At 37.0% G+C, this 12930-nt stretch overlaps 1 protein-coding gene across 1 annotated transcript in view; it reads left to right on the top strand.

The window, feature by feature from the left end:
- Positions 1-12930, top strand: part of DPH6 (diphthamine biosynthesis 6) — a 204096-nt gene that overhangs the window by 134710 nt on the left and 56456 nt on the right. Inside the window, exons 4-5 of the mRNA XM_066343414.1 lie at positions 2976-3049; positions 7713-7831. Coding sequence (XP_066199511.1) covers positions 2976-3049; positions 7713-7831 — 193 coding nt within the window. The remainder of the gene's footprint in view (positions 1-2975; positions 3050-7712; positions 7832-12930) is intronic.

The raw sequence follows: 12930 nt of genomic DNA on the forward strand, positions 1-12930 counted from the left end.
AGATAACTGGACATCTCTTAGCTCAATGAAGTTGGCATACAAAATTAACCAACACAGGTTAGTAGGTTAGTGGTGAGAAGTGATCACGAGCAAGTCTAGCACCCAGGAATGAAGGGCTTTGTCTGTAAAGTTAGGCCTTATTCCATAGCACTAATGGCAATGCCTTGGGATTCAGTAGTAGTTAACTGTAGAAGTAGTAAGAGAAGTAATTATAGAAGTAATTGTAATAATGAACATTATGATAATGATAGAAGAAAATATTCACTGCTTGCTTACTATGGCAGACACTTATTTATCTATATTATTTTACTCATTCTTTTAAACCTAGAAAAAAGGAACTATTATTATTCTCACTTTATAGCTAAGGAAAATGAAACACAGGAGAAGTTACATAATTTATTCAAAATCACAGAACTTGTCAGTGGTAAGGATGTATTTCTAATGGGTAATAGTCATCATGATTGTTGAACAAATCATTAATTGGCTCCTGGGTAAATTCTTGGCTGTCCTAACATCAACTCTGCCTTACACCATAGTTATTTAGTATTCTCAGATCAATATTAGGCACAATGAAAGGCTCAAAACACTTTAACTTAACTGGTTTTTCTAAGTTATTTTGTAGATTTTTCAGTAGCAAAACCAAATGGGATCTTTAGCTTTACCCCTGTTTCTTGTAAGGGAAAAGCCTGTCTACAATTGGATACATTTTGGTTTATTTCTTATTGAGAATTTTAACCTCTTTTGTGCTATTGCTTCAGTTTTGTAAACATACTTTTTTTTTTAACTTTTCAGGTCAGATGTTTTAAATCTGCCTTTATTTTTTAAAGAAGTCTCATTTAAAAAAGTTAATGATCTATATATAGGCCTATTTTTGAGAACAGTCAGAATTCAGTTGGGTATATAATTCTAGAGCTTATTTTTTAGGTGTTATCTAGTAGACAATAAAAGAGATGAAAGTGGAAGAGGATTTCAGAGAATTCATGTGGACTAAGAATTAAATTATTATTTTAGAGTTGAGGTGAACATTAAGTGAGAACCATAGAATGTTAGCACATTTTAAATGAATAACAAATGCCAATTATTATTTTAACTGTGGGTTGACTTAAAGGAAAACAAATAGCTCTTGTCTTTGTTTCCATGATCTAGAGCAGGGGTAGTCAACCTTTTTATACCTACCGCCCACTTTTGTATCTTTGTTAGTAGTAAACTTTTCTAACTGCCCACCGGTTCCACAGTAATGGTGATTTATAAAGTAGAGAAGTAACTTTACTTTATAAAATTTATAAAGCAGTTACAGCAAGTTAAAGCATATAATAATAATTACTTACCAAGTACTTTATGTCGGATTTTTGCTAAGTTTGGCAGAATAAATCTTTATAAAACAACTTACTATAGTTAAATCTATTTTTTTATTTATACCTTGGTTGCTCTGCTACTGCCCACCATGAAAGCTGGAACACCTACTAGTGGGCGGTAGGGACCAGGTTTACTACCACTGATCTAGAGGTGAATATACATGCGCACATACACAATACTTAGTACTTTATATTTTTTACTACAGAACTGAAATTTTGATCTCTCAGTTGCTCTGTTTACTACTCTGTCATCTATGCCATATTTGCTTTTAATGAGGAACACTATGCCTTGACTTTCTCAAATGACTACAATGACTTTTATGAAAAGAAAATTGCTAGAAAGGTTAGAAAAAGGTTATAAGCAAATGTTCTCACAAAGATGCTGAAATAGAAAAGTAAAGGAACTAGCTCTTTTCCTGGAAACTGTATCTAATAAAAAGAGTCATTTTATTTTGGGGAGGTTTGGCTGATATTTCTCTATCATTTTGGAGGGGAAATTTTAAATTGGCATTATCTCTAAAGACATGAGAGATTCTTGTACATTTTTGTTTATTTATTATGCATCCTTTTAGGACACACTGAGTTATTTCAGTATGTTTCAAATATTACATTTGTTTTTATGTGAAACACTTATTTTTGTAGGTTCCAAATTTGGAAAGACTAAAGTATTAATAATGAAGTCATGTCTCTGAAGTAGTTTCTCCTGTATTTCGTATGCTAGGATGGATTTCATTTTATGCCTATTCAGAGAATTTCTATTCAATGTGTTATTACTAATTACCCCTTAGTCACTTTCTTCATATTTATTTTCTAGTATCAGTTCCCTAGTTTATACCTGCATTGTATATTATTCTTACCTAAGTGTGTTATGTTACCCTTCTTTACATTAAATCTCATCTTAGACCTGTCCTTCCACATCCCCAGTTGTCCATATCCATCCATGTACTTGACTAATACTGCTTTTTTTTTCTGTTTCCTTCATCCTAGGTTTGTATCATCTGCAAACTTAATCATACTGGAATTTACATTCTCCTCCAGGTCATTAATGAGCATGCTGGATAGACTAGTACTCTTCCCTTTAGGGTGCTGCTGGATATACTACTGAATGTTCTTCATTATAAGTCTGTTGATATTAATTCAGTGCTTTTTTTCCATCATACTTTTTTTTTTAATTCACTTTACCATACTGTTATTCAGGCAATAGCTCTGTGCTTCCTGGGTGCTATTCTTTTTTGGAAATCCACTTTTTTTAAAGATACAAATAAAAAGCATTACGTTCCCTGATCTACTTAAGCCATTGCTTAGTTTAAAAAAAAAATGGTAATCTAAGAAAATATTGTCCTTAGATAGATATTCCTCAAAATTTTTTTATCAAACATCACTGAGTCTTTACAAGTGTGCTAAGTGAGAAAACATTTTGGAAGTGCAGCCTAAGTCTTGCCTTTTCCTCAGAAGATGGTCTCTAGTTATTTGGATTTTAAGTTAAAAGAAGAACTAATTTTTCTTCAGCTAAGAGGAGGACTTAAAAGATGAGACAGTTTATTTATAATTTTCAGAGCATGGTGTAGCATCACGTGTTTGTTTATTTATTTATATTTTATATTTTTTCTTTGTTTTCAGGAAAAAGAAGAAGTGGAAGGGATATCAGTAGGTGCTATACTTTCTGACTACCAGCACATTCGAGTAGAAAATGTGTAAGAGAACATTATTTGTCCTATATTTAAATATACATGTATTTTAAGAGTGTGAATAAATAAAAAATATGATTGTATTCAAGTAATAAATAGATAGGATATTCTACATACTCCATGAAATTAACTGTATGTATTTACCTAAGTAACAAAATTTGAAGTTTTATTTTTGTTCTTTTCTTATATCATACATGGAGAAAACACTAACTTGTTATAAGGAAAACACATTATTTATAATAAAAAAATAAGGCAAAGATTTTTGAAGTCACAAGTATTATTTTTAATTTTTTTTCTTACTTGAATTAGTGTACCCATTCACTCTCTTTTAATTCATCATCTTTTGTAATAAAAATCTGGAGCATATAGAAGGAATGCAGTAATGTAGAAATATCATAAAGTTATAAAAAAAGGAATTAAGGAATTATCCATTCTCTGATCCTTAGGAGTTAGTTCTTGGTCAAAAATATTCACAATTGAAATACTTATATATAAAGTCATTGATCTCTCAATGAATTTTTAGGTTGTTGCTCCCTACTCTTCCCCCTCCCCTAAGAGATGTAGACTAGTAAATCATTCTCTCTGCCTACAAATATCAAAACAGTTCATTTCATCGATCTATTAAAAAACCATAGTCAAATGATACTATAGATTATTTAATGTTAGTTTGCAAAAACAACATAAATGAGTTTATTTTTTATTTTTATTTGGATAAGTAAAATATTGTGTAGAGGCTTTCTTCACAATTATATTAGCAAAAAAATGTGGACTGTAGTATTAATCTTAAGCAAAACTTAACCTCTAAATAATTATACTATTCAAAGAATAAACAGAAATAAGCTAAAGCTTTATTTATGTAATGTTATGTATTCTTGACAAAGAAACTTTCATATTGACTATCTTATTAAAAACTTGCATATTAAATAGACTTGAACCCTTAAATTTAAATTTTTATCTTATTTGTTTTCTCTTAATACCATAGTGAATTTAAGGCTGTTAAAAATATAGATTTTAAAAAGTCAGTGACTGAAATGCAAGGCAAAGCGTAATTATGTGAAAGGGAATATGAATCATATTTGAGGGTATGTTGGAATCTCTGGAGAATGGATATGGAAAAGGGAGTGTTTTTAAATGTTTTCTTTACTTTCTGCCTGCCTCCATTTAAGAACAACTGAACTATAGATGAGATAGATTTTATATCCCTTACGCCATGCATTAGAAACAATATTATTCTCACCAGTCTTTAGGTTATCAACTCTGAGAATTATTTTGTTTATAAATTTCTGTTTTGAAATAAGTGCAAACCTACACAGTTTAGTGGATAGCCAAACTGTAAATAGGACTGATATATATTGATGAAAGTTAAAAAAATTAAGTGGAAATGTGCTGTTGATTAGGAGGCTCTATATAAGAAGGACCCATATATAGCATACTAATGGATGAGGCAAGCTTTTTCTCTAGTCCCAGGTACACTTTCATACAGGGTTAAAATGCCCAGATTTTATACCATATAGTGTATCTGCAATAATTTTATTCTTGACAATTTTAAAGCAGTGTTACTGGGAATCCATTGGTCTTCAAACTCAGTTTTGAATTAGCTTATCTTCAATTTATGGTTTGTGTTGCATTATTCTGTTTGCAAGATATAATGCATTTAGTAAATGTCACAAGCTCAAATGCAACAGTAATTTGCAGAGGAAATGTATTTCAGGCATTATATTTTGATCTGTTAAAATATTTAAGTAGGTAAAGAAGTTTGACTTAAATTTAAAAATAGTCAACAGATTGTAGATATCAAAGCAAACAGTCAAGAATTTTGCAATAAAAACAGAAAGTAATGAAGGTGTTTTTAATTTTAAAAACTCTCAACTATAGACAATAGAGACTACTAGTTTAATTAGCAGGCATTAAACATTGGTAAGATGACAGCAAGAACTGTAATGCTTGTATTAACATCGGTTATCATTCTTGTGTTAATTGCCTCAAAATTGCTCTATAAACTCTGGGACATTTTACAAACGAAAACTATACAAAACAGTCAGCAATAAAAAAGGTTTTTGTTTCTTTGAAAGTCAGGGCATACAAACATGAAAAAATAGTGATATTTTTAAGGCCACGGATAAGTAAATTACCAAACATTTACATTTTTTTTCTTTCTTTTTTTTTTTTGTATTTTTCTGAAGCTGGAAGCGGGGAAAGACAGTCAGACAGACTCCCGCATGCGCCAGCGCCCGAACGGGATCCACCCGGCACGCCCACCAGGGGGCGATGCTCTGCCCCTCCGGGGTGTCGCTCTGCCGCGACCAGAGCCACTCTAGCGCCTGGGGCAGAGGCCAAGGAGCCATCTCCAGCACCCGGGCCATCTTTGCTCCAATGGAGCCTTGGCTGCGGGAGGGGAAGAGAGAGACAGAGAGGAAGGAGGGAGGGGTGGATAAGCAAATGGGTGCTTCTCCTATGTGCCCTGGCCGGGAATCGAACCCGGGTCTCCCGCACGCCAGGCCGACGCTCTACCGCTGAGCCAACTGGCCAAGGCCAAAACATTTACATTTATTAAGTTTAGGATTTTCTAAGAGAAAGAGAGGTCAGTGTGGGCTGGAGTAGTCAGCCAGTTAACCGTACAGACAGTAGGGATGATGAGGTTTAGAGCTATTTTCTTGTTTGAAATCTGATCTCATCCACTTACTGTGTGACATGGGCAAGTCACTTGGCTTTGACTTCTAGTTTTTGAATACTTATTTTATCCGGACTTTTTACTACATTCTTTATATTACTTTTTGTCCATCATAGACTTCCTTGAGAAAGAAACATTTACACAAAGGCACAAAACAAGTAAAGAAGGTAGGAAGTATGGCTAGTATTAGGCAAGAGTGAGCAGGGTAGGGGTGGCTGTTGTACAGCGGGGAGAATAGGAGGAGGTAAGCTGTGAGAGCTAACCAGCCAGAGATCCATGTAGGTCTGTTGTGTGAACTTTTACTGGGAGTGATGAAGAGGGTTTTTGCAGAGGAATCCCATGATTTGGTTTTTCTTTTAAAAGGATCACACTGGCTGCTGAATGGAAAACTGATTTTTTTTGACAGAGACAGAGAGAGAGACAGACAGGAAGGGAGAGATGAGAAGCACCCATTCTTCATTGTGGCTCCTGAGTTGTTCATTGATTGCTTTCTCATACTTGCCTTGATGTGGGGGGCTACAGCTGAGCCAGTGACCCCTTGCTCAAATCAGCGACCTTGAGCTAAAACCAGCGACCTTGGGCTTCAAGCCAGTGCTACCTTTGGGCTCAAGCCAGCCACCATGGGGTCATGTCTATGATCACAGGCTCAAGCCTTAGACCCCGTGCTCAAGCTCGCAACCTCGGGGCTTCAGACCTGGGTCCTCTGCATACCAATCTGTTGCCCTGTCCACTGCGCTACCACCTACTCAGGCAAAAAACTGACTTTATTTATTCATTCATGCATTCATTCATTTCTTTTTTAATAATTTTTATTTATTTATTTATTCATTTTAGAGGGGGTGAGAGAGAGAGAAAGAGAGAGAGAAGGGGGAGGAGCAGGAAGCATCAACTCCCATATGTGCCTTGACCAGGCAAGCCAGGGTTTAGAACCGGCAACCTCAGTGTTTCCAGGTTGACGCCTTATCCACTGCGCCGCCACAGGTCAGGCTCATTCATTTCTTTATTCATTTATTCATTCTTTTGAAAGCTGAACTTAAAAAGGCAAGGATAGAAACAGCATGAAATTAGGAGGATATCGACATGAGATAGAATGGTGCAACAGACCAGGTATTAGTGGTATTGGTGAGAAGTGGTTATATTCTGCATTGTGGTATATTGAATAAGGAATGTAAAGAAAAAAGGAGTAAAGGATGACTCCACTTTCTAATCTCTTAATCTTCGCCGTTTGGTTGCTCCACTACCACCCACCATGAAAGCTGGAACACCCACTAGTGGGAGGTAGGGACCAGGTTGACCAGCACTGCAAAAGTAGATGGTTTTTATAAAAAGGTTTACCATCAAGGACCTAGAGCTTAGTTTTGACTTGCCGAAGTCACATAGCCAGTGAGTTCAGAAGTAGGTTTCATACCCAGATTTGTCCAGATTCCAAAACCCGTATCTTTTCTACTGCACCATAATGTAAACATGTAGTACAATGCCTGCCACATATTAGGTGCTCAGTATATTGTACTGTTGTTCTTATTTGCTTTTCACTAAGTCTGTTTATTTTTAATTTTAGTTAGTAGATAAAAATAGTTCATGTAACCATAGGTATTATAAATTTAATCAACATATGATCATTTTATTAGGCTAAATTTATTTTCCTGTTTTGCATATGCTTCACAATTTTGATACCTGAGAAAGTTCTAAAAACAAGAATAATTATCCATTGGTATTTGGAAGCTTTTGTGCATAGATTTCTAAATTTACAGAGTCTTACTAAAATTAATACTTGTAATTTATCTGGAAATTTCACTTTTGCCTGTTTGTGCATAGCCTGTGGAAATTAAATATGTTAATGTTGTGTATATGAACTTTATAATACAAAACATGTTTTTAAAAACATTTTAAATGCTAAAGTCTTTGAGAGAAACATTATGTTTAAAATCAAAATAATTGCTATGGTTCCAAGTATAGAACATTAAGATATCATCTGATTTTTTTCTTTATATTTTATAGGTGTAAAAGGCTGAATCTTCAGCTGTTAGCTTACCTTTGGCAGAGAAACCAAGAAGATTTGCTCCGAGAGATGATATCATCTAACATTCAGGCAATCATCATCAAAGTAGCAGCTTTGGGTATGTAGCCAGACGTTTAAGGGAGCTGTCTGTTACCACACAGATAATGAGTTCATTAATAAGCAGTTATAACAAAAAAGGAAGAATTATTTAGCATATAAAAATGTGGAGTCATGCCCTGGCAGGGTAGCTCAGTTGGTTGGCATGTTGTCCTGAAGTGCAGAAGTTGCCAGTTGAACCCTGGTCAGGGAACATACTGGAACAGATCAGTGCTCCCCTCTCTCTCTCTCCCTTCCTCTCTCACTAAAATCAATGAAACATTTTTTTAAAATGTAGAGTCACAAGCTGAAGAAATTGAGTAAGGGGAAATTTTAAAATAGGCTTTTGGCTATTTACCAAAGTGATTAATAGTGAATCTTAATTTTATATATATAATCTGCCTCAATACTAGTATTGTATTATCGTCCTTTCAGGTCTTCTTTGTTTTGAAATGCAGGTTCTTAGGAAACAGGAAATACAGATTGAATTTTTAATCTGTTTAAAAGCTATATTTGGTACAACAGATGATATTTTTATTGTATTTTCTAACATTTTGAATAATGCTAAAGTAGAATGATTGACTTCGTTTGTGGTGTCAGAGATAAGCAGAGTAATGGGTTTTTGGTGGGGATGGTGAGAAAGTCACATTTGAGAGAATGTTATTTGATCAGTTAGCATAGACACAATGTTGTAGGCAGGTGGTAATCTGATTCAAATGTGGATATTACATACAAACACATTAACTTGTTTTCCATTTGTATAATTATATTCATTTTCAAGAAGCCATAGGGTTTGAACCTACAACATCTATTTCATGAGCCTATTTGAGGAAATGCCCTGGAGCCTCAGGGTTCTCAAAATCTAAATATGTACCTCATTTAGGAGTGTTTACTTCTGTGATCTCTGAAATAACAAGGTTTCAAGCTGTGGAGTATTTTATAAATTCACATTTTAAACAGCATTAAAAGAAATATCTTATAGTATTTCTCCTTGGTAAACACCAACCTCCTCTCTTTTTGTTGAAGTTAAGGTGTTCTTTATTAAAAAGTCTTATTTAGGGAACCTGCAGTTGATAAAAAGAGAATGATTGAAGTGGTGTTGTGTTCTTATTTTAGAGAAAAGGTTGCTGAGCAACTCTTATGATTGAAGTTCTCACTGTAGACATATCTGTATCCTCCAGCCCCCAGGAACTACCAGTGTCACATGGAAAAACTGCTCAAAACAAACTGTTGTCATGAGAAGAGGGAGAGGCAGTCAAGAGAGACTGACCTCTCAAGTCTCCTTCTCCTGGAACTTTTATTGATCAGAAGCAAAAACTTTTTTTACAAGAAACAAAGGCTGCAGGCGTGCAGGAGAGGGAGATCAGGTGACAAGGGGGAAGAATGATTGATGAACTTCTTGCTGATATGGAAAAAGGGCTAGTTTCGGTCAGTAAGTTTTTTTTCTTTGAGGAACTAACTAACTAGCACAAAGGAAGGGGCAATCTATAAACCTCTAGGCTAATTTTCTAAAGCCTGTTCACATGCATTCCTTTGTGTTTGCACAAAGGTCACTCATTCACACAGTTTCTTGGTGTTTGCATCCAAGAAACCTACTTCCCTGTGTTTGCAGCAGGGAATTACATTCACATCACCATTCAGACTCAGGGCTTTTTAACTAAAGTTCCTTAATCTAAGTTATAAAGGGTCCAAGGTCAGATGGGTGATTCCCTACATCTCTCATATAATTTTCTATATGAATCTATGTAGAGCATGTTATTGCCCTCTTTTGGATTTTCTAAGATTGTCTAGTTCGATAATGAATTTTATGTGATATCTCACTGGACAGTACACACTCATTCCCTTTTACTACTAGAGGATGGAATAGATTAGAAGTCAGAGAGAACCTGCCTCATTAGAAATAAAAAGCCGGCCCTGGCCGGTTGGCTCAGCGGTAGAGCGTCGGCCTAGCGTGCGGAGGACCCGGGTTCGATTCCCGGCCAGGGCACACAGGAGAAGCGCCCATTTGCTTCTCCACCCCTCCGCCGCACTTTCCTCTCTGTCTCTTTCTTCCCCTCCCGCAGCCAAGGCTCCATTGGAGCAAAGATGGCCCGGGCGCTGGGGATGGCTCTGTGGCCTCTGCCCCAGGCGCTAGAGTGGCTCTGGTCGCAATATGGCGACGCCCAGGATGGGCAGAGCATCGCCCCCTGGTGGGCAGAGCATCGCCCCATGGTGGGCGTGCCGGGTGGATCCCGGTCGGGCGCATGCGGGAGTCTGTCTGACTGTCTCTCCCCGTTTCCAGCTTCAGAAAAATGAAAAAAAAAAAAAAAATACAAAAAAAAAAAAGAAATAAAAAGCCATAGACTATGACCTTACTGCCACTTTTATTATAATATATAACTAATATTGTGAGTCTTTTTACTTGTGTGTATGGATGTGTCTGTGCCTCTATGTAGGGATCAGAGATGGTGATAAGTTACATTGAACTTGTGGGTAAAGTATAAAATTGAACTACTTTTTCCTTGGCCTCTCAGTGACAAAGGTATAGATGTGATTTTAACATTTACAGTACATATATAGTTGCTGCTGATTACCTTTTGGTATGAAAAAATGAAAGTTATTCTGGAGAACAGTATTAAAGAAAGGTTTAGGCCCTGGCCAGTTGGCTCAGCAGTAGAGCGTCGGCCTGGCATGTGGGGGACCCAGGTTCGATTCCGGGCCAGGGCACATAGGAGAAGCACCCATTTGCTTCTCCAACCCCCCCTCCTTCCTCTCTGTCTCTCTCTTCCCCTCCTGCAGCCAAGGCTCCATTGGAGCAAAGATGGCCCGGGTGCTGGGGATGGCTCCTTGGCCTCTGCCCCAGGCACTAGAGTGGCTCTGGTCGCAGCAGAGGGATGCCCCGAAGGGGCAGAGCATCGCCCCCTGGTGGGCAGAGCATCGCCCCTGGTGGCCGTGCTGGGTGGATCCCGGTCGGGCGCATGCGGCAGTCTGACTGTCTCTCCCCGTTTCCAGCTTCAGAAAAATACAAAAAAAAAAAAAAAGAAGGGTTTATTGAGTAACGCATTCTTTTTAAAGATACAGGAAAATATAAATGATGCAATATAGGCTTCCAGTCTTTTTTCACTTCTTTTAAAGTTTCTAGAAAAGGTTTTAAGCAAAAAATAGGACAAATAGGATGTTTCCTTGGGAAGAAGGATTCAGCAAACTTTTGTGGCCCTTTAGATTGTAGGATTGTTCTAGAGAAGGGTTGGTTCTACCTAGATATATAAAAATATATTTCTAGTACGTATTTATGTTGCATAACCTTGTTGTCTGCAGGTTTAGTGAACTCATGAAATTTTCACGTAACAGTTTAGTATTTAAAAAGTTTCTGGTTTTTAGACATTTTGAGAATCATTTGCACATTAGATTTAAGAGCAATACTGCCATTTAGAAATATTTATTTTTAATTTTATGAGTATTACATAAAAACATCTTTCTGTATAATGTTACATTTTCATAGATTAAGAAGAGCTCCCAGTATTTTCTAGCCTCTCCTCTCCCACCAAGTACCTAATTTCCCAGGGATACACACCAGCGTGATGGCTGTCATCTTTCTAGATCAATTGCTTTATGATATGTGTAGAGATATTATGATTGTTTTATAAGTTTTTGGGGGGTGTTTTGGTTGTTTTTTGGGTTTTTTTTAGATTTTATTTATTCATTTCTAGAAAGAGAGGAGAGAGAGAAAGAGAAGGGGGGAGGAGTAGGAAGTATCAACTCCCCTATGTGCCTTGACCAGGCAAGCCCAGGGATTCGAACAGCAACCTCAGTGTTCCAGGTTGACTTTATCCACTGTGCCATCACAGGTCAGGCTATAAGTTTTAAATATTACACGAATGGTGTCTTAGTCAGTGTATTGATTGGGAACTTGCCTTTTTTTATTCAACATTATATCTTGGAGATTTGTTCCATGTCAATAAATATGGATCTGCCTCATGTTTTGTTTTTAGGTTATCTTTTATTGAAGTGTGGCATAAATGGCATAAATGCACAAATTCTTAGTGCATAAATTCTAAGAAGTGATTAATTTGATGAAATTTCATGCATTTCACAAAATGAAAATGCCTATGTAATCAAAACCTAAATCTAGATGTGGAACATTGCTAACTAATATCGTCCTATCAGTATTTGTCAAAGGTTGTAACAGATCTCCTATCACTTAAAATTAAAGATTAGTTTTTACTGTTTTTTAATTTAATATGATTGTATTATACAGTATATTCTCAATTGTTTCTGGCTTATTTGACTCAACATTATGTGTATGAGATTTATCCACATTATTGAATAAAGCAATAATTTTTTACTTTCTTTTTTTAATTATTTTTATTAAGTGAGAGGGAAGGAGGCAGACAGACAGACTCCCACATACACCCCAACTGATATTCACCCAACAAGCCCCCTACCAGGTAATGCTCTGCCCATCTGGGGCTGCTGCTCTGTTGCTCGGCAACCAAGCTATTTTAGTGCCTGAGGCAGGCCATGCAGCCATCCTCAGTGCCCAGGGCCAGCTTGCTCGAACCATTTGAGCCATGGCTACATGAAGGAAAGACAGAGACGGAAAGAGAGAGAGAGAGAGAGAATGGGGAAGGATAGAGAAGCAGATGATCACTTCTCCTTTGTGCCCTGACTGGGAATCAAACCTGAATCTTCCTTTGTGCCCTGACTGGGAATCAAACCTGAGACCTCCACACACCAGGCCAACACTCTACCATTGAGCCAACTGGCCAGGGCCTATTGATTTCTCATTATGGTGTGGAGGTTCATTGTAGGAATGCACCCCAATTTAATTGTCCATTTTATCATGGATGACATTTAGGTAGTTTCTAGTGTGGCGCTATTACAGTGGTGCGCTGTGTAACATATTTTGGTTAACCTTGGGCCACATATTCAGTGGTGCTCCACTTAAGAATACAATAGACCCTGACCAGGCTGTGGCACAGTGGATAGAGTGTTGGTCTGGGATAGTGAGGACCCAGATTTGAAACCCTGACGTTGCTGGCTTGAGTGCAGTCTCGTCTGGCTTGAGTACTCACTCACGAGCTTGAGCTTTAGTGTGAGATCGTAGACATGACCCCATGGTTGTTGGCTTGAGCCCAAAGG

The sequence above is a fragment of the Saccopteryx leptura genome, chromosome 6 (assembly GCF_036850995.1).
Source record: "Saccopteryx leptura isolate mSacLep1 chromosome 6, mSacLep1_pri_phased_curated, whole genome shotgun sequence".
In the NCBI taxonomy this organism is placed as follows: domain Eukaryota; kingdom Metazoa; phylum Chordata; class Mammalia; order Chiroptera; family Emballonuridae; genus Saccopteryx; species Saccopteryx leptura.